At 42.0% G+C, this 24,373-nt stretch overlaps 1 protein-coding gene across 6 annotated transcripts in view; it reads right to left on the bottom strand.

Moving 5' to 3' along the window:
* The window catches only part of LOC120525084 (disks large homolog 4), a 593,143-nt gene that overhangs the window by 4,630 nt on the left and 564,140 nt on the right, over positions 1–24,373 (bottom strand). For all 6 annotated transcript variants that reach the window (XM_039747069.1, XM_039747070.1, XM_039747066.1 and 3 more), the window contains 5 exons: positions 22,055–22,102; positions 21,694–21,795; positions 15,539–15,711; positions 11,029–11,141; positions 10,844–10,935 (listed from right to left, as the gene is read on the bottom strand). In XM_039747069.1, coding sequence (XP_039603003.1) covers positions 10,844–10,935; positions 11,029–11,141; positions 15,539–15,711; positions 21,694–21,795; positions 22,055–22,102 — 528 coding nt within the window. The remainder of the gene's footprint in view (positions 1–10,843; positions 10,936–11,028; positions 11,142–15,538; positions 15,712–21,693; positions 21,796–22,054; positions 22,103–24,373) is intronic.

The raw sequence follows: 24,373 nt of genomic DNA, 5'->3' as shown, positions 1-24,373 counted from the left end.
TTAACCTATTAAAGCAAACACTAAGTAAGGCGCCTGTGTAAGAGAGTGCTACACTCACCCCAAGGCTAATTCACAATGTGTGAGATTTGCTTATTTAACATGGGAATGAAAAGACAAATTCACATAAAAAGTAAATATCATACACAGAAGTTGGGGAGCCATAAGTAAGGGAAACCACCCACTAAAACGCAAGCCATTAAATCAAACCTGTGAAACAAAACAATATGCTTTATGTGCTTTTCTTATATCTCTTCAAATGTGGAAGGTTTGCATGCAATGACATGAAGTGTAGATTCCCTTTACTCTACAGAAGAAAATGAAAATAATTAAAAAAAAACATAAAAAGCTTGTAGAAGCTCGCCGGTAGAGAATCACGACCCTGTCGCAACTTGGCTGGGAATGAAGAGAGGAAACCCAGAGGAGCACAAATGCTTTGGTTTTAGAAGCAATGTTTTAAAAACTCTCGTGCTTTCATTTTAAAAGGAGTTAAAGAGAGAGCAACATCTAGCTCTGTGACCAACTAGCATATCTGTGTGCAAAAGAAGCAGCCCAGCAGCAAGCTAAGCCAACAATGGCTGTAACTGTTAAAGCAGCCAGAGTTCAGTGACATCGACATCTGCTGTATCTGATGATAAACTCCGTACTCCAATATCGTGACCTGAATCCGAGAACGTTCGGTCACACTTCTTAATGTGGCAATACTCCACACCTAAGTACCTCAGTCTCACTTAAATACGCTTTCTCTCCACTTTGTTTGCTTGCTGCCTGACTATAACCTCACCATGGCTTCCACCCCTGTGTTCCAAAAGGTGCCCGTTCAGGAACACCTGCTGCATTTGGAGGTTCACGTGGTGCACATCATCAGAGCATGTGAAATGAGGAGGGCCAATGAGAAAACTGTTTTATATGCTCTGTCAGAAGTTGTTTTGCTATTTACCATCCTTGACTCACAATTTTGAATTATAGTATCGCTATGCATTTTGACAAGGAAGCTATGCTGAAATCTTGATTTTGTGTAAAGGGGTTGGTGGGGAGGTTATTTACCAGCTTTTCTTTTAATTTACTAAACTGCTTTCGCAAATGTTTAAATGTTTTTATGCATATCCCTACTAAATATTACAAAAAATGAAAGAAAATTTAATAATAACCAAAGCAATTCCACAAAATCAAAGGAGTTAAATGGGAGCAAAAAGTCAAACTAAAGGATCAATCAAAAATGATCAAAAAAACAATTATAGAACAGCCTAGACGAGGAGAGGCCATTCAGCCCCTACAAAGCTCGCCAGTCCTCGCCAGAGAACATGCCGTAGAGCTGAGTGTCAATGGAGGAACACTAAACTTACTTGATGACACACAGCTGTACTTATCAATAGCACCTGATGACCCCGATTCTCTTGATTCACTAACAGAATGTCTGACTTGTATCTCAGAATGGATGAATAGTAACTTTCTCAAGTTAAATAAAGAGAAAACTGAAATCTTAGTGATTGGCAATAATGGATACAATGAAGCTATTAGAAATAAACTGGATACATTAGGATTAAAAGTCAAGACGGAGGTAAAAAGCTTAGGGGTGATTGTTGACTGTAATCTGAATTTTAAATCACATATTAATCAGATCACTAGGACAGCATTTTTTCACTTAAGAAACATAAGTAAAGTTAGACCTCTTATATCACTGAAAGATGCTGAGAAATTAGTTCACGCGTTTGTTTTCAGTCGACTAGATTACTGTAACGCACTTTTCTCAGGGCTACCCAAAAAAGATATAAATCACTTGCAACGAGTGCAGAATGCAGCTGCTAGAATCCTAACTAGGAAAAGAAAATCCGAACACATTTCTCCAGTTTTAATGTCACTACACTGGTTACCTGTGTCATTCAGGATTGACTTTAAAATTCTGCTTACGGTTTATAAAGCCTTGAATAATCTCGCCCCATCTTATATATCGGAATGTCTGACATCTTATATTCCAAATTGTAACCTCAGATCCTCAAATGAGTGTCTCCTTAGAATTCCAAGAACAAAACTTAAAAGAAGTGGTGAGGCGGCCTTCTGCTGCTATGCACCTAAAATCTGGAATAGCCTGCCAATAGGAATTCGCCAGGCTGATACAGTAGAGCACTTTAAAACACTGCTGAAAACACATTACTTTAACATGGCCTTTCTATAACTTCATTTTAATCTTAATTTAACTTAATCCTGATACTCTGTATGTTCAATTCATCATAATAACTATTCATGGTGGCTCTAAAATCCGTACTGACCCCTGCTCTCTTTTCTGTTTCTTTTTCTGGTTTCTTCGTGGTGGTGGCCTGCGCCACCTCCACCTACTCAAAGCTTCATGATGCTCCAACAATGATGGATGAATTAAAAGCCAGAAGTCTACGTGACCATCATTTTCAAGTCCTTCCATGAGAACCCTAAATCCAAAGAGGACTGTTTCATTTATGTGAGGTAGATTGCTCAGAGGGGACTGGGTGGTCCCGTGGTCTGGAATCCCTACAGATTTTATTTTTTTCTCCAGCCGTCTGGAGTTTTTTTTTTTTTGTTTTGTTTTTTCTGTCCACCCTGACCATTGGACCATACTCTTATTCGATGTTAATTAATGTTGACTTATTTTCTTTTCTTACTGTGTCTTTTATTTTTCTATTCTTCATTATGTAAAGCACTTTGAGCTACTTTTTGTATGAAAATGTGCTATATAAATAAATGTTGTTGTTGTTGTAGTCCTGTCCACTTAATTCTTCCAAAATAACATCAAGCCTAGTAACAAAACTTGCAAAATGAACTGGAAAAGAAGGGAAACACAAAATGAGAGCTGGACTATAGAATGCCTCAGCCCCTTAGATAGGTCCCACCTAGAAAGCACATGGCTGGGGACCGGGGCAAAAATCACAAGCATTACAAAAAATGCAACCTGCAAACAGAGAAGAGAGCAGCGGAAAATTACATAAAGAACAATAAATTAAAAGAAACCAGGCTAAGAGCAGAAGCTACGCAGTTGCACAATAGGAATATATGGGAGGATGTGGCAGCCATGTTTGGGAAGGGAAGGCATGCAGTTAAAGTGCAGGAGATAGGAGAAGCTGTGTAGGGCTATGATGGGAAAAGACGATGTAATATGTTAAGGTGAGGCTTAGGACCAGGGTAAGAAACTGTGGTCATGCAACTCAAGGACGAATAAATAATCGGTAGTGGTCTCCCCTAGACTTTCTCGTATACTCAGATTTAGGGATGGATATTTGAGGAGGAAACCACAAGCCAATGATTATATTTTTATATTATGTACATTAAAGAACCATCAACAACAAATCCAATTAAATTAATGATATATTGAACAATTATTATAAAAGTAAAGTTGAATAGATCGGACTCTACAGCTGCATGAATAAAAGGTAAAGTGCCACTTCCGGTTAACGGAAATAGCCCAAAAGTTGACAGAAATCTGTTTCATACTTGTATGCTAAATTTGGTTGACCTAAGTGAAAGTGTACTCAAGTTATCGTGTTTACATACACAGACAATCACACAGATATAATTCCAAAAATGGTATTTTTGGACTCGGGGAGGTCTATAACATTGAGATTCATCAAAATCCCAAATTGGAATTTTTGGAGTATTCTAAGACTTTCCCTACACTTCGTATACGAGAACGTCAAGGAAGTCTAGAACATCAGGATTTATTAAAATCTCGACATTGAATTTTTGAATGATTACTTTCCCTATACTTCGTATATGAGAAAGTAAGAGGAGCTGTGCAGTCATATTCAACACAGGGGTTGAAACATTTATTACAGAATGGGATTAACAGCACAGCCAAGAAACAGTTTGGAATCTGAATTGCAAGTGAGGTGGATCTGTGCAGACAAAGCCAAGGTAAGGAACAGAAACTGTACATTTACAGCATAGGAAGATGACGGGTTTTGGTGTAAACAAGATGGAGAATGGAAGCCAACCAGTTAGAGTACAAGACCATGGAGGCAGCTCTACAGAGTGAAAGGTGGGGAGAGGCAAGAGAGCACCAGTGTTGTGCATGAACTAGTTCAAAAGAGCGTATTTATTGAACAAGCTCATTTCTCTAAGAACGGTGAACTTAACGTAACGTGTTTGCAAGTGAACTTGACCGTGAGCTAGTTTAGTTTTATGTGACATTCTGGATCTGCTTTAGGTCCAGATTAAATATTTTGCCTTACTCTGTAATGTAGGGTTGAAGCCGAATCTGAATACGGTTTTCGGATAAGCACAAATAGTGGAGTTTTACGAATATGTTGCTGGGTATAACTCAATAAAGTGTACAGTATTTTAATAACAAAGTCTTCACAATTATTGTTTTTACTCAAGAACACTGTAATAGCCTAATATTAGGTATGCAAAAGTGAAAAAAGTAAACTCATCGCTCATTTATTTTCACTCCTTAAAAATACAAAATGAACTGAACGTGAACTAGTTCAAAATTGAAATGGTGAACTATGAACGTGAATTTATTCCATTTAATCCGCGTGAACTGAACTTTGAGGTAGTTCTTGTGAGGTGTGAACTTACACAGCACTGGGGAGTACAATAAGATGAGCCGTACACCTAGAGCAGAGGAGGAGGAGGATGATGATGGGACCTGTGAAACCAAAGACAAGACAAGGCAGGGACAGAAGCAATGTGGGTAGAGCCCAGGGAGACGAAGAGAGCTGTGCACTGCTCAGATGGGACAACGTGATGGCACATGAGGATGAGGGAGCCAAAGCGGCCGAACTACTGTATGCTAGGCCAGTGGCTCCCAAAGTAGGGGTCGTGAGACATTGGGGGGGTTGGGGTCGCAAGATGATTTCCAAGAAATCAAATACTTGTTTAAAACTTTTTAGAAATTAATTAATTACATTTTTTAGAAATAACATTTTATCCATAACTAACAAAAGATAAAAACTAGTAGTTAATGGTTACATTTAAAAAAAACATGCAAATTAAAAAGCTATCAGCCTTTCAAATTTCTTTCCGTTCGATCACGACCCCTGAGGTGATTACGACAGTTTAACGACACATCAATGACATCAGTTGCAGCAGATCAATTTACAGCACCATGTTAAACATTCCGACATGTGCACGTAACGTGTAGGTAATTTTCACCACTTTATGCTTAGGATATTATTTTTGTTGAAATGAAACGCTGGTTAATATCGACCAATGACAACGCAGATAAGTTATATGGTTGTTAGAGCGTTATGTTCTTTTTTGTTGTCATGCTCATGTTTGGATAGGCCTATTGGCGCATGTGCACCGTTGCGCGCAACATTTGTATATTTAAACCACTTCCAAGGATAGTGGGGGTCACGAGTCACTGGCACGGTTATTTTGGGGGTCGTGAGCTGAAAAGTTTGGGAACCCCTGTGCTAGGCAATGGTAAGACAGGAATTGCTGCCCAAGCAGACTAAGACAGAGGATGATGTGGAGCCCTTGTAGAAGAAGAGGTTTGGTAGAGTGAGGGCAAAGAAAGGGAGAAACAATGTGTAGATAAAACAGAAGAACACAAGCCATGAGTCAGAACTGAGGAAGATGTGAAGAGGGCGAGCTGACATTGCCAAGGTTAGGAATTGACGGCCAGATTTGATAAGCATGGTGGGCACTGCATTATTACAGTACAGGCTTAGTCTACACTAACATCTTCATTGTTTTCTAAGTGTTTGTTATCCACTTTGAAACACCAAAAACGCGTCAATCATTCCTTTTAAACATGTGTAGGGGGTCAGCCAAACGCAGTGTTTTTTTGGAGCAAACCTAAAGTAAATAGAAATGCCAGAAGAATGAAGAAGAAATAAAACCTCATTGTTTAGACAGATGATTCATTTCAACTGCTTGTAAAGGTTACATGTGACCATAAGGTTGCCAAAGTCTTGAAAAATATGGACTGGGACCCCTGCCAAAATAAATACAGTGAAATATTTGAGTATTTCAAGGTGCAATACTCCTCATCTGATGCAGAGAAGGCAGCGAGGGAGTAACGATGATACCATGTTAACAGAACTCACTGCTCACATGACGGTCATGCATCAGGGCTCTTTTTGAAAAGCTCTGTTGTCCCCATCCAAACTTCTCTTTTTCAAATTTGCCTTTGAAGAGCACATTCAAAAAGATGGTAGTTAAAATGTCATTTCAAAGTGGATAGAAAGCCAAAATGAATAAAAAAAAAAATAAAATAAAAAGTTGTGTTTTGATGTGTTAGTGTGGACTAAGCCAAAGTAGCACTATGTGCCTGAGCCGCCATACAAGCGGAGGTGAGGTGCGTTGCGGTGGATGAGACGGGCTGAGCTGAGAGGAGCGTGTCATGAATCTTAAACAGAGCCTTTTCTTTATTTTATTTTTTGCATTTTATTGATGTTATTAAAATCAAATAACATTCCATACAAGCAAGTCAAGTTTTTTAAAACTAGGTTCGTAACAAATCAACCCCAACCCATGAGAAAGAGGGTTAGGCCAGCAGAGTAAAACTTTAAACTAGTAAAAATAAGTAAACAGATAAATTAATAAATGAATAAAAATAAAGAGAATTAAAAAAGAGGGGAGAGAATCTGGTTACTAAAATTAAAATGCTTATTCTAAAATGTTATTGATTAGATCCTGCCAGGTTTTGAAAACGTTTAGTACAGCTCTTCTAAGTGCGAATTCGATTTTTTCCAATTTCAAATAATATAAAACATCAGTAACCCACTGACTTAGAATAGGAGAGTTAGGATTCTTCCATTTGAGCAAGATACGTCACCATGCCAGTAGTGTAGTAAAGGCAATCACAGTTTGTTTGTCCTTCTCCACTTTAAGCCCATCTGGAAGCCCACCAAACACAGCTGTTAATGGGTTAGGAGGGATTGTGACACCAAGGCTCTCTGAAAGGCATTGAAAGATTTTGGTCCAGAATGATGTTAATATGGCGCAGGCCCGAAACATGTGACCCAGTGAGGCTGGAGCTTGATGGCAGCGTTCGCAGGTTGGATCTGAGTCCTGGGAACATTTTGGACAGTTTTAAGTGAGACAGATGTGCTTGATATATAATTTTGAGTGGTGGGCTGGCACCCTGCCCAGGGTTTGTTTCCTGCCTTGCGCCCTGTGTTGACTGGGATTGGCTCCAGCAGACCCCCGTGACCCTGTAGTTAGGATATAGCGGGTTGGATGATGGACGGATGGAGGGATGATTGTATGCTTTGCACATATGGAACTCGAGTGAATTCTCTGCATTGCTACCTTCCACTCCTTTTCTGAGATGTTGAGTGAGAGATCCTTTAGCCAATGTCCTCTTGGATCTTTGAAAGGGAGGGACTGTAAAATGGTTTTATATATTACAGAAATGCTGTCTGAGTCCTCATGACTGATCGAGATGGTGGGAGGTGAGGTAAATCAGGCAGGTTCTGTTTAACAAAGTTTTTAATTTGAAGATAGTGAAAGAGACGTGTTGCTGGAAAGTTAAATTTGGATTGTAATTGTTCATGGGATGTAAAGACATTGTCTGTGTACAGATCTCTAAATGATTAAACCCTGAACGTTTTCCAGACATTAAAAGCTGTGTACATTTGAGAGGGGGGTGGAAAAAAGTGGTTCTCATGCAGAGGTGCCCCGGATAAAAGCTTCTCTATCTTAAAATACTTCCTACATTGGTTCCATATTCTTATTGTTTTTCTCCAGCCGTCTGGAGTTTTTTTTTTCTGTCCACCCTGGCCATCGGACCTTACTTATTCTATGTTAATTAATGTTGACTTATTTTGTTTTCTTACTGTGTCTTTTATTTTTCTATTCTTCATTTTGTAAAGCACTTTGAGCTACATTTTTTTGTATGAAAGTGTGCTATATAAATAAATGTTGTTGTTGAGTGAAGCACAATTGGGTTGTTAGTATATTGGCGATGATTTGAACTTATTGTTGTACAAAGCAAGAAATATAAAGAAGAACTGCAGAGCCTTTTCTGAAGGCCTGAATAACAAGAGCTAAAACAGGAGGCGGCTCAGATGAGGCTGTAGGGAGGAAGAGGAAAGTAGGGGGCAATGTACAAGGAAAGACAGCAAAAGTCTTGCAATCAGAGCAGAATAAGGTCGAGGGGCTCCACACAGTCAAAGCAGAAGAAGAGGTTTTGTTTCTCATTCCCTTTGCAGCTCCTTGCTGCACTTCTACTGCAGAGACATTTACGAGACAGCCTAGTTTAAGCAATCTCTACCAATTCCTCTCATCAGCAAGAAAAGCCAAGCAAAATGACCCCTTTTATTGGCTGACTAAAAAGATTACAATATGCAAGCTTTCAAGGCAACTCAGGCCCCTTCTTCAGGCAAAATGTAATACAGAAACTGGAGTTCCCTGTGTTTATATCCACACACCAGGACAAGAAACAACATTGGTAAATCTTTAAATGAGAAATCGTAAAATGTAAAAAATTAATAGATTCATTCAGGCTAAGATTAATTTAACAAGAGAGAGAAGAACAATGTATGGTCAAGATCTTTGGATAAGATAACTGTCCAACAAAGTCCTTTGAAGTTTGCGATGAGTTTTTCAATACAATGTGCGTCTGTAGTCAGGTTATCTGTGTCAGTCTGAGAGTTGCAAACAATCTTCATATCTGGCCATAAAACTCTTGTCTCTATTTAAACCATGTTGTAATGTATTCAATTTTAACATGAGCTTAACTTCCCATTCTTTTCTCTCTTGCTGTGTTTTGAAGTTGCCCATAAGCACTGTGACTTTAAAGTCCCTCTCACAGTGTCCATGGTTGTTGAAGTGGGCCGCTACAGGAACATCTCTGTTGCCATGTTTAATGTGGGACCTGTGGAAATTCATTCTCTGGCGGAGTGTTTGTCCAGTTTCTCCCACATAGAGTGCAGTGTCAGGACATTTCATACAGAGAATTAGGTAGACCACATTGGATGATCTGCAGGAGAATGATCTCTTTATGCGATCTCCTAGTCAGCAGTGTGGTATAACTTTACGGTCTGTATTGTAAATGTGGGCACACGTTTTACATCTTTTCTGTAGGCAGGGAACATTAGAACACTCTAGACGACAGGCCATTCAGCCCAACAAAGCTCGCCAGTCCTATCCACTTGTTTCCTCCAAGAAAACATCAAGTCGAGTTTTGAAAGTCCCTAACGTCTTACTGTCTACCACACTACTTAGTAACTTATTCCAAGTGTCTATCGTTCTTTGTGTAAAGGAAAACTTCCTAATGTTTCTGCAAAATTTACCCTTAACAAGTTTCCAACTGTGTCCCCGTGTTCTTGATGAGCTCATTTTAAAATACAAGTCTCGATCCACTGGACTAATTCCCTTCATAATTTTAAACACTTCAATCATGTCACCTCTTAGTCTTCTTTTGCTTAAACTGTAAAGGCTCAGCTCTTTTAATCTTTCCTCATAATTCAACCCCTGTAGCCCTGCAATCAGCCTAGTCGCTCTTCTCTGGACCTTTTCTAGTGCTGCTATGTCCTTTTTGTAGCCTGGAGACCAAAACTGCACACAGTACTCAAGATGAGGCCTCACCAGTGCATTATAAAGGTTGAGCATAACCTCCTTGGACTTGTACTCCACAGATCGTGCTATATAACCTAACATTCTGTTAGCCTTCTTAATGGCTTCTGAACACTGTTGGGAAGTTGATAGCTTGGAGTCCACTATGACTCCTAAATCCTTCTCATAAGGTGTACTCTCGATTTTCCGACCGCCCATTGTGCATTCAAACCTAATATTTTTACTTCTTATGTGTAATACTTTACATTTACTGACATTAAATTTCATCTGCCACAAATCTGCTCAAACCTGTATGCTATCCAAGTCCTTCTGTAATGATATAATGGATTCCAAATTATCTGCTAATCCACCTATCTTGGTATCATCTGCAAACTTAACCGGCTTGTTACTTATATTCCTATCTAAATCATTTATATATATTAAAAATAGCAGCGGCCCTAGCACTGACCCCTGTGAACACCACTCTTAACATCGGCCAGTTCTGATGAGGTTCCTCGCACCATCACCCTCTGCTTCCTGTGTTTGAGCCAATTCTGCACCCATCTAAAAACATCACCCTGAACTCCCACTTCTTTTAATTTGATGCCCAACCTCTCATGTGGCACCTTATCCAATGCTTTCTGAAAGTCCAGATAAATAATATCCTAAGCTCCACTTTGATTGTATCTCCTTTTGTTGCAACCTCATAGAATTCCAAGATGATGAAGGGAGATGTGCCATTTTCTGTTGGTTCATTTAGGGAGCTTCGGACAATTAGTTGCTGAAGGTTTGGTGGTTGTCTGTATGCCAGGAGGGGAAGTTCAGGAAATACATTTTTCAGTGCTTGGTCATTATTTAGTATTGGCTGAAGTTCTTTGTTAACCAAAGATCTTGACCATACATTGTTCTTCTCTCTCTTGTTAAATTAATCTTAGCCTGGAGAGGTCTATTAATTTTTTACATTTTAAGATTTTTCATTTAAAGATTTACCATTGTTGTTTCTTGTCCTAGTGTGTGTATAAACACAGGGAACTTCAGTTTCTGTATTACATCTTGCCTGAAGAAGGGGCCTGAGTTACCTCGAAAGCTTGCATATTGTAATCTTTTTAGTTAGCCAATAAGAGGGGTCATTTTGCTTGGCTCTTCTCTACATTCATAATGGCTAACACGTTACAACAACCAAGTACTACTCTCATCAGCGAGGTAAGATTGCCCGTCATGTTGGGGAGCTTGCTAAAAAGCTTTTCATATTGAGTATCTCCATGTAGGGATTGCTGCCTGCTGGCATGATTTAAGTTGGGTGGTCTTAAGTCTTACTTTAGCTATTTTCCCTGTCACTGCAAGAAAGTGAGAAATCTGTAGCAGGTACCTGAGAAACACTCTATAAATTCTTGCTCTAGCTTTGTTGCTCTGTCCAAAGCTTTTCGTGCTTGCTCTTCTGTTAGCCTCTTGTTAATTTCTCTGGAAAAAAGAAAGAAGAAAAATAACAAAATGTTAATTTTTAAAATAACAATATTGAATCGCTCTGTTTAATTAGAATGAAGCAATACATACAAAATATTCTCAAGTGATTTTGGTCTGATGAAGATTGCAATGGGATGCAGATGAGCAGCTTGCAGTCGTCTCACTGCGTTGGCAGACACGTCGAGAATACAGTGCTTCCCTTGCTGGCATTGGGCGAGCGGCAGAAGGGTTAATTATTGAGGGGGGCATAAAAGAGAGAGAGAGAGACTCAGTCAATCTGACAAATCCAGGATAGCATCATTCATAGAGAGCACCATTTCCAAGCACAACATGGTATCAAAGCGGTCAAATGAGATATGGAAATGCAAACTGACCAAGCACCACTTCATCAAAATGCTGCATCTTTGCTAGAATAGATGGCATCGGAGTGATAAGATGTGTGGCAATTTGTTGAGAACGTTCTGTGAAACAAAACTTGGGCCGTGATTGTAGAGTATCTGTTTCATGTTCCAGTCGAGAGGCCAGCAATTGAAGCACGTCTCTTCAAAGTTCATCCATTGACAGAGGTATACACAACCCAACCTTCACTTTGTGATGAAGTATTTATTAAGGACTAACTTAAACATGCTTGCTGCAGTAAACACAATAACATTTGTGGGAATAACAAAACATGGATATTTCCGAGTTTGTAGAGGTGCAGGACAAGAAATGAACAACACACAGCATAAATGTAAGTGAGCTTGCTTTTGTCTCCTCTCTCCTGTAGGAGAAGGCACATACTTATTAGGAATATTTTCTCTTAATTCACGTCTAACGAATTACCAATGTAAACCGTATTCATTCATTCATTCATTCATTCAGGTAGGGAGCATCTGCTGATAGCGCGTTGCTGCACCCGCCAAACAACCAACCTCCTGGATTGGGACCCGAGTGCAGCAGGTGACACCTCAGCATCACACTAGTTTGATTGGAGTGACAGGTTTGTTTGTTTTATGGTGGCTGGGGTGCCAATCCTGCCACCAACCTCCAGGTTTTCCCTGTACATTGGAGGACCTTCTTGCAGGGCTGGGTGCAGATTAACGTCATACCCATCAGGACGGGCTTTAAATGCTTTTGTCAGAGGTTAGACAGATGAGTCTTCATCTCGTGATACATGTGTCAGCATCTGCTCTTCCATTACGTGGTTCACTGTCTCCACTGCTTGTCTGCGGTCACTCCGGCCACACAAACCGCTGCACGACTGATGCTGCTCTACACTAATGGAAGATTAATTTAGTTCTTCTATCAAATTTAAAGGGAGAAACGTATAAAAATGAAGCACGGTCAGTTTGTTGTGGCCACACTCCAGGCAGCAGGGGGTCTTGCTACAGCGCAGACGTTAAAGCCAGTCAGGGAGCCGGCAGCAGGTGAAGAGTTATTGCTTACAATGGGTTATAAAGGAAGAAGTGGATATTTTGCAATCTTATGGGTGATAATTGGTGCAAAGTTTTATCGATCACGGTTGGCAAAGCTCACTGACCGTAGTGGTAAATGATACAATAATGGGACGTCTCTGAGAAGTCTCGGTGACTGATGTTGTGTTCTCAGATTCGGATCTACAAAGTGAGTTTAGAAACAAAAGGTAGTGTGCAATTTCCAGCATTATTATGGAAAACCATTTCAAATGTCAGCAAGTCAAGCAAAAACGACGCCTTTTATGGGCTAACTAGAAAGATTACAATATGCCATCTTTAGAGACAACTCAGGCCCCTTCTTCAGGCGAGATGTAATGATTATTATAATGTTTGCATCTTGCCATGAAGACGGGGCCTGAGTTGTCGCTAAAGATGGCATACTGTAATCTTCCTAGTTAGCCCATAAAAGGCGTCGTTTTTGCTTGACGTCTCACTACATTCATAATGGCTAACACGGTACAACACCCTGGTACAAATGTCAGCAAAAAATTAAAATTAAAATGAAACTGATGTCTAATTTGAAATTACTGCAGACAAGAAGTGTGCTAGTGTTGTCTTGGCTGATGTGTTGGTGCTCACTCTGGCACGTTGTGTCATTTGTGTCATGTGGCAGACGACCAGGGATCTTGCCCCACCAGGACACCTGGAGAAGGGAAGGACTGAGAGAGGGACAATATCTTCCCTAAGGGCATGAGAGGGCAGCGCCCCTGGATTACATCAGGATGGAGAGCTTGGAAGCTCAACCCTGTTGAGGTCTGTGGTCACTGCCAGTGGGCGAATGGACCATCTCAGAGCCCTGGACTGCCAGACAAGGAAGTGCTGCAAGAAGATCATCAGGGAGCACATCCGGCTGTGCCATAAAAGGGGCCGCCTCACTCCGTTTGGGGAGCTGGAGTCGGGTGGAAGAGGACGGAGCTTGGAAGTGGAGGAGTAGAGGTGGCAGTTGACTTCGGAAAAAGTGAAAAGAAGGATTGAGCCATTATTGTGGATTGGTGTACTGTGAGAAAAAGAATAAAAGCGTGTGTTTGGACATCTGGCTGTCTTGGTGTCTATCTGTGTCTTTCGCACCATGTTAAGTTCTGGTCTTACTGCTAGTATACGCCCGGGCACCCATAACCCTGAAGAGGATTCAATAACGGATGCATGGATAGATATTGTTTGTACAGTAATCTGTAATATGATTCTGGCCAGCAGCTGTTTTTGTATGTTCAGTATGTGATGAGGGTACTTTGCTTTCAGGCTTTCAGGCATCCTGGCTGTTATTCAATTGTATAAATACATTCAGCATATCATCTACAAACTGGCAGCAGTTTCATATCACCTTTGAATCATTCTTAATCATCTTTATCATTACCAGATTTGGGTGCTGTTGTCTCCTTTGGCACTTATCTGCACCAATTCTGGGCACTGCCCAGTAGAAGCGAATGTGAGTGTGCATGAGTGTGGGTGTCCAGCAGTCAACTGATGCTTCATCCCACTTTGGTTCGTGCCTTTTTAAGAATGAAGCCAGGGCAGACTCTGTGCTCTCTGTAAGAATGTAGGGTATAAATCATACAAAAGAGAGGAGGGCATTTAGTTTGTCAAGCTGGTTTGCTTAGCTTATGGATAAATAGTCTGAGCCAGATAATTTGTAAAAGCTGACTCGAGGTCTTTGTTTCAATGCGTGTTTCTGACGTTTGATCCAGATTTTCCTCCAACCCTCTGTGTAGAGATGTGCCATTCTATATATTTCCCCTGTATTTAAGCTAGATTTATTTGACTTGTCAAGTTAATCAAATAATTAAGAAATTATAGTTTATATATTTATAATGGCTGGCATCATGGTCGGGATGTATGGTTCCATATTTGGCTGGGAGACCATTTTAATGGATGGATGTGCATCCCGGCCAGGCTGGATAGTTGTACCTTTCCTGGTCAGGAGGCCTTTATAATGGGTGGGCAGGGGGAGACTGTTTGTCTGGGCCGTGTGCTTCCCGAATACACTGGGTGGTGATGTCCATCTAGTGTTCATCCCATTTGGACAACGACAGGGCTGTATGGGTGTTGTAGCTTTGGTGGCAGCCCTTTTGGGGTTCTCGGATGCTGCCAGGCAGACTCAGTTATCACGGGGAGGTTCTGCCTGATCCAGAAGGGCTCCCTGGATGCAATGCGCTAGCACCGGAAGTACTCCTAGGGTTTAGTATAAAGGGAGCTGCTCTGCCTCACCAGGGCATCAATGTTGGGAGAGTAGTTGGACGAAGCTCACCTGGCTGGAGTGGAGAAGGGAAGAGTCCTATTGCTGGAATCGTGGAACACATTAAGTTATTTGTGGCACTAAATCTCCTTATTGGAATCTGAACCTGTGTCTGTGTAGTTGTGGCTGGGGTTTGGGGTGCTGCAACGCTCCTTAGCGCTTCAAAAGTATTAAAATACTAGTTGTGTAAGCCCGTGCTGTAAAAAGCCTGGGGTCCTAGAAACTATTCAAATCATTAGAAAAAAACTGAAACATAGAGATGTCAAGTAATTGAAAGGAACTTACTCTGGGCATCTCTCTGCTAGAAGGATTCGTACTGCTGACGTGCTCACATCGCTTTAGCGGTGGGAGGAAAAGTAAAAGGGATAACGTTTTGCCGATGTTAGCGGCTAAGCAACTTTGTCTTTGTTCTGAGGTTTCATTTTGCTGACATGGCGGCCCTCGCGTGTGTTATTAGTGGCTAAGTGAGTTTTCTGTTTCCTCAGAGCGGAGCCTTTACTTTGACCCCACCTCTCACTTCCGGGCCGGACAGACACACACACACACACACACACACAAACACACACACACACACGTAGACGTTTATATATAAGATTAAGTAAAGATAAAGATTTCAGCATCCCTGTAATGTGAACCCATGTGATCAATGACTCGTAACAGACTGTTATCGTTAGATAACTGTACTAAATCAGTAAATGGAATAATAATAATACAATTTATTTATACTGAGCCTTTATAATGCTTAAAGCACTTACTAATAACAGTCTGCAGAAGCACACTGTACCGTAAAAAGATTTTGATGAATGCATTGCTCACTCTGAAGGAAAATTTCTCCTCAAAATTACATTTAGATCAAAACGAGCATTTTAAGGACTAAAAATACCTCGTGATGCCCACAGCCTTTAGGTCTCACCTGCTCAGCCACCTCTCGGACTGACTGCACGCTGGTCCCGTAAAGGTGACTGTTGTACTGGCCGGCCTCGATGAACTTGTGGCTCTGGATGTCTTTCTCCATTTGCTCACGAGACGACACAAAGTGATAGTCACGTCCATCCACCTCGTATTCCCTCTTTGGCCTGGTTGTGTCTGCAGAAGGGTGCAAGGGTTACAGTTCAGGGCTGACAACACATGCCTGACTTGATAGCTTAGTTGCTCAGTATTCAAGCCAAGAGACCAAACTGCTTTTGTGTTGTGTGGATATTGTATTCACCTTCCTGAAATATGACATGGGGAACATCTAGAAGTAACCTGCAGTGTACTGTATGTACTGGGATTGTGCCTCCTAAGAGTTAAAAGCAAGTACAGGCAATCCCCGGGTTATGTACGAGATAGGGACTGTAGGTTTGTACTTAAGTTGAATTTGTATGTAAGTCGGAACAGGTACATTACTTTAATAAATGCTATTGTTGACCGACTGTAACCAAGTGCTCTGCCAATGAATGATGGAGTTTCACCTCTCTGTGACCTTTTTATTATTTCTACTTTATTTTCAATGGTAATGGTTTTTCTCTTCTTTACTGTATCACCAGCACTTGCATCAGATTTGTGTTTCAGAGACATTCTTGAAGGGTGAAGACAAAAGGTTAAGATGAGCTCTTCTGCACAGCACTGTCCATGATATCACAGCAGGAAGGCACCCGTCGTCAACACGTCTGATGTACTGACAAGAGACAACTTCCTGCAATATGCGTAACAGAACAAGCAGGCTTGCTATTGAGAGTGAATGGGGGCATCGACGGGCGGTTCATCACCAGCCCACCTCACAGTCACCTCCACTACATTATGCTGCCTGCAGCATCCGCCCACCGAGAACAAACACGGTGCGGCCAAAGGCAGGTAGTGAAATGCCCCCATTCAATAGGCAGCCATCCAATGCACACTACAATGCTATCCCCTTCCGCGCCGTTCACCCTCTATGGCCACCGAGAACGTATGGGGCAGCCATGTGTGGTGCAGTGAAACACCCCCCTCCGCTCTATCCAGCCTGTGTCCAGTCAGGAGCAGTAGCTGCGGTGGCGTGGTGGGCGGGCAGCAAACCGCCCCATCAAGCCTTCGTCCTGCACATGAGTGATAGCTCTTGGCATACCAGGCCCGCTACATTTGTGTGATGAACCTTATGTGGCTTGCTGAGTTTACACAAAGATCAATATGCAAGGTGGCTTATAGTCCATCATGGGGGGCACAAGTCTGATCCTAAACTTACTTCCTTTCCCCCCTTTCCTCCTCACTCCTGGTGGTGCTTTAGTCAGCCTTTACTGCTCACAGCCAACTAATCAGGGATTTGGAGCAACAAGCAGACTCCATTTGGGAGGGCTACAGCAGACAATAGCAGCAACATGGCCTCTGCTATTATAAAAACAGATCCATTTTGTTTTCACTTTGACGTTTTTTTCTTGTTGATGTATTTACAGTAAAAAAAATTTAATTCCATCCATCCATTTTCCAACCCGCTGAATCCGAACACAGAGTCACGGGGGTCTGCTGGAGCCAATCCCAGCCAACACAGGGCACAAGGCAGGAACCAATCCTGGGCAGGGTGCCAGCCCACCACAGGACACACACAAACACACCAAGCACACACTAAGGCCAATTTAGAATCGCCAGTCCACCTAACCGGCATGTCAGTATACTAAATTGTGAAAAGGCCTGCCACCATACAACACAACTTCTGCTTGGGCGAGATGACTGCAACTTTATTAAAATCAAACTGATACAGTTTATATCCCAGTTGAAATACGCAATTTTTAAGATTCTATGATAAAACACAATAAACTGTGAAAAAGTGGAATTGTTTTGTGCTTACTGTGTTTAGAATTATTTTAGATAGATAGATAGATAGATAGATAGATAGATAGATACTTTATTAATCCCAAGGGGAAATTCACAAAGTGACTCCTTTTCCATTCATTTTAATTGACTTGTTTTTTTAAGATTTTTAAGAATCTCTAGAGCAGGGGTCTCAAACTCCAGTCCTGGAGGACCACGGTGGCTGTAGGTTTTCATTATAACCCTTTTCTTAATTAGTGACCTGTTTAATTAACTTCTTTCTTATTTTTACTTGACTTGCTCTTGAAGACTCAGACCCACTAATTGTTTCTTTTTCCTTAATTAGCTGCCAAACAACAATGAGATACAAAATGAGCCCAAACATGACCAGCACACAATATCTGAAAATAAAGAAAGATGAAGGTCTCAGGAATGTTGATCTGCTCAGGTCCACAAAACATTTTAACAGAGCTGTTAGGAAAGAGAAAATCAACAGTTCTGGAAATGTCTGCCATCGCACAATGAGAGCAGCAACAAGCCATGAAATTAAAGAATGGGTTTAACTAACAACAAGACTCGGTGCCTAATTAAGGAACTGGTTGGAGTTTGAGACCCTTACTTAGTTGGTCTTCTGTTGGCTCACTCACTTCACTTCATTTCTGTTTGGGTGCCATTTAAGGAAAGAAATGAAGAAACTCAGAGGAACGATGAAGAAATTCAGGGGAGCAAATCTTAAAAAAACAAGTCAATTAAAATGAATGGAAAAGGAGTTCATTAGCAGCAAAAACAGGTCACTAATTAAGAAAAGGGTTAGAATGAAAACCTGCAGCCACTGCGGCCCTCCAGGACTGGTATAGAATTTGTTCTGAACATTGGCAAAAGCTACAGCCTACTTAAGGGTGGCATAGTGGCGCAGTGGGTAGTGCTGCTGCTGCTGCCTCACAGTTAGGAGACCCGGGTTCGCTTACTGGGCCATCTCTGAGTGGAGTCTGCATGTTCTCCCCGTGTCTGCGTGGGTTTCCTCCCACAGTCCAAAGACATGCAGGTTAGGTGCATTGATGATCCTAAATGTCCCTAAGTGTGTGCTTGGTGTGTGGGTGTGGGTGTTGGCGCCCTGCCCAGGGTTTGTTTTCTGCCTTGCACCCTGTGTTGGCTGGGATTGGCTCCAGTAGACCCCCCGTGACCCTGTAGTTAGGATATAGCGGGTTGGATAATGGATGGACAACCTACTTAAGATTCTATACTGTAATGGTCAGGATCTACCAACGTTTAAAACCTTTTCTGTATGTTTGAAATATTTTTATCAGTTTATACTCCTTGCTATTTATGGTTCACATGTTTTGGAGGACCTCATTTGTGTTTGTGTCATGCTGGTTTCCAGGGCTGTTTTCCTGACATGGCGATGTCGCTGTGCACACACTAATTGGGAAGACGTATTATTTAAGGGCAAGGTGCTGCAGCTGCTCCTCTGTCTGAACTTTCAATATGAATAAAATACAATACAATTTTTCAGAATTTCTGGATTTTACTCCTTGTGGCTCCTTCATAACTATGAATATAGTTTTTTGCACTTTAACAGAGTTTTCATGATCGATTCTTGCTTTTTAATTGTTGCTAATTCAGTCCCGCACCAATCTTAAAAAAAAGCAAACTAATGGGCATATATTTTCTCATGAACAGATGTACACGTTTGCCACACTAACAAAACAAAATGTGGAAAATTAAATATAAATTGTGAAATGCAGCAATGGGCTGAAGAAGCCGTGAGAATAGCACAGGAGGGGGACTAGAAAGTCAGGGACAAGAGTAGCTTCTGTGGGAGTGAAGTCCGTGTCTGTACACTAGATGGCGTATTGAAAGGGATAAAGAAAAATGGACACGCTTGGGGAAATCTGCAATAGTCGCTCAGAACATGAGAGGGCAGCAGGTAAGCTCAGCTAGGGAGCAGGTGACCTGAAATACGCCTAAAAAGTTAAAAAGTACGTTACAACATTTGAACAATTGCATTGAGAAGAGGCCTTTCAGCCCAGCAGGCTTGTTCATCCTCGTCACATGGATTATTCAAAATAATGTCAAGTCGAGCTTTGGCAGGTCCCTACACTCTATCACACTACTCGGTCATTTATTCCACATGTTTCAAGTTCCTTGCGTGAAGCAAAACTTTCTAACACTTGTGTGAAAGCCGCCCTTAATAAGTTTCCAACCGTGCATAAGGGAACGGCTGGATCCGCTGTATTAATTCTTTTCATAATTTAAAACACTTCAATCATGTCTCCTCTCAAAGGTTCATCTCCTTCAGTCTCCCCTCACAGCTCATGGCTCTCAGTCCTGGGATCAGCCTAGTCAGCCTGTACATTCCCTAGTGCTGCCATGTCGTTTTTGTGATATAAAGACTAACATTATATGCAGTACACCAGGCGAAGCCTCACTATTGCATTTTATAATTTATTCTTAACAGGCTGTCAACATCTTCACACATCCGTCTATCCATTGTCCAACCCGCTATATCCTAACACAGGGTGACGGGGGTCTGCTGGAGCCAATCTCAGCCAGCAGAGGGCACAAGGCAGGGAACAAACCCCGGGCATGGCGCCAGCCCACTGCAGGGCACACACATTAGGGACAATGTAGGATCGCCAATGCACCTAACCTGCATGTCTTTGGACTGTGGCAGGAAACCCACTCAGACACGGGGAGAACATGCAAACTCCACACAGGAAGGACCCGGGAAAGGAACCCGGGTCTCCTAACTGCGAGGCAGCAGCGCTACCCACTGCGCCACTATGCCAGCCATCTTCACACATTTAAACTTCAATAAAGTGCAAATTCAAACTATTTCACTGTCTGTATCTTTTAATTCCCCTTTATTATCCCTGATGCACTTCACCTCCTCCTTGACTGTTCATTTACTAGTAAAGTACTGAAAGAATCTCTTTGCGCCATTTATTGCCTTTTTGGTAATTGTGAGGGCATGTGGTGGTTACTAGGGACAAATATGAACTGGCAGCCCAAAGTTTTATGAGACACCCCTGACAACAAAAGTAATTGCAGCTATAGCCTAGCAGTAACCCCAAGGCTGGATTTCAAATGTGCAGCTGACGGAGTGTCCCTGCTTAGGAAGTCACTTGGCGCTGTCACAAAGCTCAGCACTCACTGCTCACAACCCTGAACTCTTTACATTATAAACAAGTTGTCTCATCCTGAGCTGTTAATGAAAAATGTCTCTCCACGCAGTGACTGAAACCGCCTCTAAACTGCAACAGTATACTTCTGTGTGTACAACGCCAGGCTGCCTGGAGTGAATCAGGATCACATCATCACACGTCTCGGCTCAGGCATCGTTCAGGGAGTTGCTACTCCTCCTCATTCCCTGAGATAGCACTGCTAGGAAGCAGACTTAGGACCTTGGGATTGTAAGCATTGAATTTGACCTCTCAGCTAAAGAAGGTCTCTATTGGCCAGCTGCAGAACTGCTATGGGACCTCACCGAGGCGTTGTCAGCTGCAGGGACTGAAGAGAAGTCACCAGTTAATGACGGAAATCTTCATTAGCCCGATGTGGCTCTTAGCTTGGTGACATGGATTTCCTGCGCGTGGCTTTCTCTGCCTCATTGCACAGACTGGCAAAGGCCTGCTGTCAGGGAACTGGAGCACCTCTGAAGTTTGCAAGTGAAAGAACAAGGTGTTGTAGTATGAAAATGAAAGTCTTAACATACAGTGGGAGTTTATACACACACACACACACACACACACAGATATATATGTGCATACAATATATACAGTACGTGTATAAGAGAATAGGGTGGCACTGTGGTAGGGCTGCTGCCCCACAACATGGAGACCCCCTGTCCGCTTGGGTTTTCTTTGGGTGGTTCGCTTTCTTCTGACCATCCAAACTCGTGCAGGTTAGGTATATCAGTGATGTTAAATCGGCCCCTGAAGAGTGTGTGTGTGTTTATACATGTGTTATTGTGTTCACTCTGTGATAGACTGGCGCCCTCCTATCCAGATTTTGTTCCTGCTTTTCCGAACCTGCCCTGGATAACTGGGTTAGGAAATAGATGGATGGCATCTGAGAATTCATCTCTGAATAAGAAAGAAATAATTGTGGCGGTGTTTGTGGATGGATGTGGTTTCATTCCTTTGAACCGGTGGCAGAAATAAGCCTTCTGAACGTGAAAACCATTGCCACATTTTATTACCCTCGTTTCCTTCCTATGGGCCTTATCTTTTTTTTTTTTTGTCAGCAAATCCTTTGGTCGCTAACAGGTATACTTGGCATAATTGGTGAGGGGGCACTTACGTGGCACGCAGGATCCAAATTTGTCAGGAAATTCAGAGAGGAGATCGTCATTCACTCTGTCCTTTGTGGGTCCCAGGATGATGATAGGGCGTGCGTAATGAACTGCAATAACAAGGGGGCAACAGTTAAATTGGTAAGTTGGGGGGTGAAAAAAAAAAGCTCACAGTCATATGCACACTCAGCAAGTTGCTGAATGCGTGAGGAGTTGCACATGGCAGGATTGCACGTTTTGACACACAACAGCGCTAGGAGAACATATCACGCCCAGCTCTTTGCCTTAAGTGCTGTGCACAGACGAGAAGCTTGAAATCAAGGCCAGGCCTCTCTCACCTTCAGTGAATCGAACAGCACAAAGTCTCACCTTCCATCTGTGTCACTGTCTCGTAGCTCTGCACAAAATCGTCTCTGCCTGTGGACAGGAAGGAAAAACAATAAGCAAAACACATGGACCCTCGGCTCCGGCTTCTAAAGTGATTGCACTTTGCTTATTTTGTTTGGATCCTTTAATTTTTTTCATTAAAACATAACTTCTTCTTCTTCTTCTTCTTTTTTTTTTAGATCTCCTGGGGAACGTCTGAGGTAGACTAGCATGAGAGAAAGAATGGCCCACAAACAAGTCCTTCCATCTACTTCACCTGAAGGGTCTGAGTGGTCCTCCGCAATACGGAGACTCCATCTGTCTGTTGGTGCAGGTGCTTATGGTCACACATATTGAGGGGGACGCTCGGCAGGGGGCCCTACAGTGACGAGTCCTGGGCACCAGTAGCTCCCCTCTTCATGTGGACTACCAACAGAAACTCTAGGAGACTCCGAGTGCTCTTTCTACTTCTGTAGAGGCCATAGAGGGACGTCCGGGGTGACCAAGAGCTGAACATCTCTAACTCTACAGGATCTCTAGCTGGCACTGGGGGTATCTGTACATGATGTGCTGTTGTACAGTAAAACCATCAGGAGTCAGCACTGGAGATCTTCACTTAGCCTGCTTTGCTTTAATGTTAATTCCAGTCTGGACATTTGACTACGAAATCACAGGTTGGCAGCTGCAAACCTGCGACATTTGGGTTACAAAGATGAACTCAGAAGCAGCTCCCTAATGCTTAGACTAAGACAGAAAGACCCCCAAACCACAACAGGCTATACGCTGCAATAAGTAGTGCACTTCCTGGTGACGTCAGCCCCCCCCCACCCTGTGCACAGCACGATATTTTTACTTTGGGGTCTGCTTATCATTCAGGCTCTCGGTGAACAAGCGCCATCAGTTTTTCTTGCTGTGCTTTGTCGCATATTTTCCTTTTCCGAGTTGTACCGTGCAGAATTTAACTGTGGCATATTCTGGGAGGATGACGTGTTTTAATTCACACGATGAAGACTGTAACGAGTACAGGAAAATAAAATGATACCTGAATTGTCAAGTCACATCACTTAACAAGTGTGTTATGTTACTATACAGGGTGAGTCAAAATTACAGTATGTTAACACTAATGGTACTGCTGTGTATTTATGCGCCACATATGGTGTGTTGAACATGATGGCGAACAGGTTGAGACGTTCCTGTAAATCATCTTGCACGTATGAAACATGTTTTGTGAATAAATTGTTTCCGCCATTCAAATGTTGACATTTTGACTCGCCCGAAATACCCAGTGTTGCCCAGGTGGATTTGTATAATGGGTTACGGCAACTGTTTTGTATTTTTTTAAATGTTAAGCTCTTTTGCTATTGCCGGGGTCGGAGACGGTCCCACCCATCCTCTCCACTACTGGTGTATTAGTTTTGCTTCTCTCATGAACTGAGGATCTTTCCTTGTAATGTGTGATAGGATTCCATAATTGTGGTCACTCATGGTTTTAACCATGAATGCTGCGTCTCTGCGTTTTCTAATTTTCTGTGGTTTCGTGGATAGATGGTTAATCCCATGATAATAGACTGGATGACTTGTTGAATAACTGAACTGTTGATATGGCATGCAGGCTGGCAACACTACCAGTTTTTATGTTGTTCCTTCTATGAAGCTCTTCTTCACGATGAAACTTTTGAAAGTCCATAAACTGTGTAGGTTAAACTGGGTTAGCTATAATATACAGGTGACATTTAATAAGCACTCCCTCGCCTCTTATGGAGTGATGCATTGCTTTTGTAGTGTTGAAATTCTTGAAACTCCATGAAACCAGTAACTCTAATTTCATGAACAACAATATAAATGATACATTTTGTGAACGTAGACATGGTCGTTTTTGGGAGAGACACCATTTTTGTGTTGGTCCACCATCCCACCACAACCGACCATCGCTCCCACCTGGAATGCAGCCTTCAGTGTTTGAAGGGCCAAACCTAAACACGATGCCATTGTTACTATAAACAATGCTGTTTTGGTTTAACACCCCATTTTATAACCCTGTTGTTCGACGCCCTTAAAAATTCTCCATTTTAAGTTCTGTCAACAGTGACATGCAAGCAAAATGTCATCAAGTTTGACATTTTTTGCTTCACGGTAACTGACGAGATTTTTGAAGTGCTATATAGTCTGTATCTTAACGTGGTTCAGCTTTACTATAGATGGAAAAACGTTATTAAGTTTGACTCATTTTGGAACAATGTGCACATTTTGGGTTGCCCCTCCATTACAACGCCCACCCCAATGAGAGTTTTGAGGCTTATATTTTAAGTGGGACCGACAGGG

The sequence above is a fragment of the Polypterus senegalus genome, chromosome 3 (assembly GCF_016835505.1).
Source record: "Polypterus senegalus isolate Bchr_013 chromosome 3, ASM1683550v1, whole genome shotgun sequence".
NCBI lineage: Eukaryota > Metazoa > Chordata > Cladistia > Polypteriformes > Polypteridae > Polypterus > Polypterus senegalus.
This window is presented reverse-complemented; position numbering and strand designations above follow the sequence as displayed.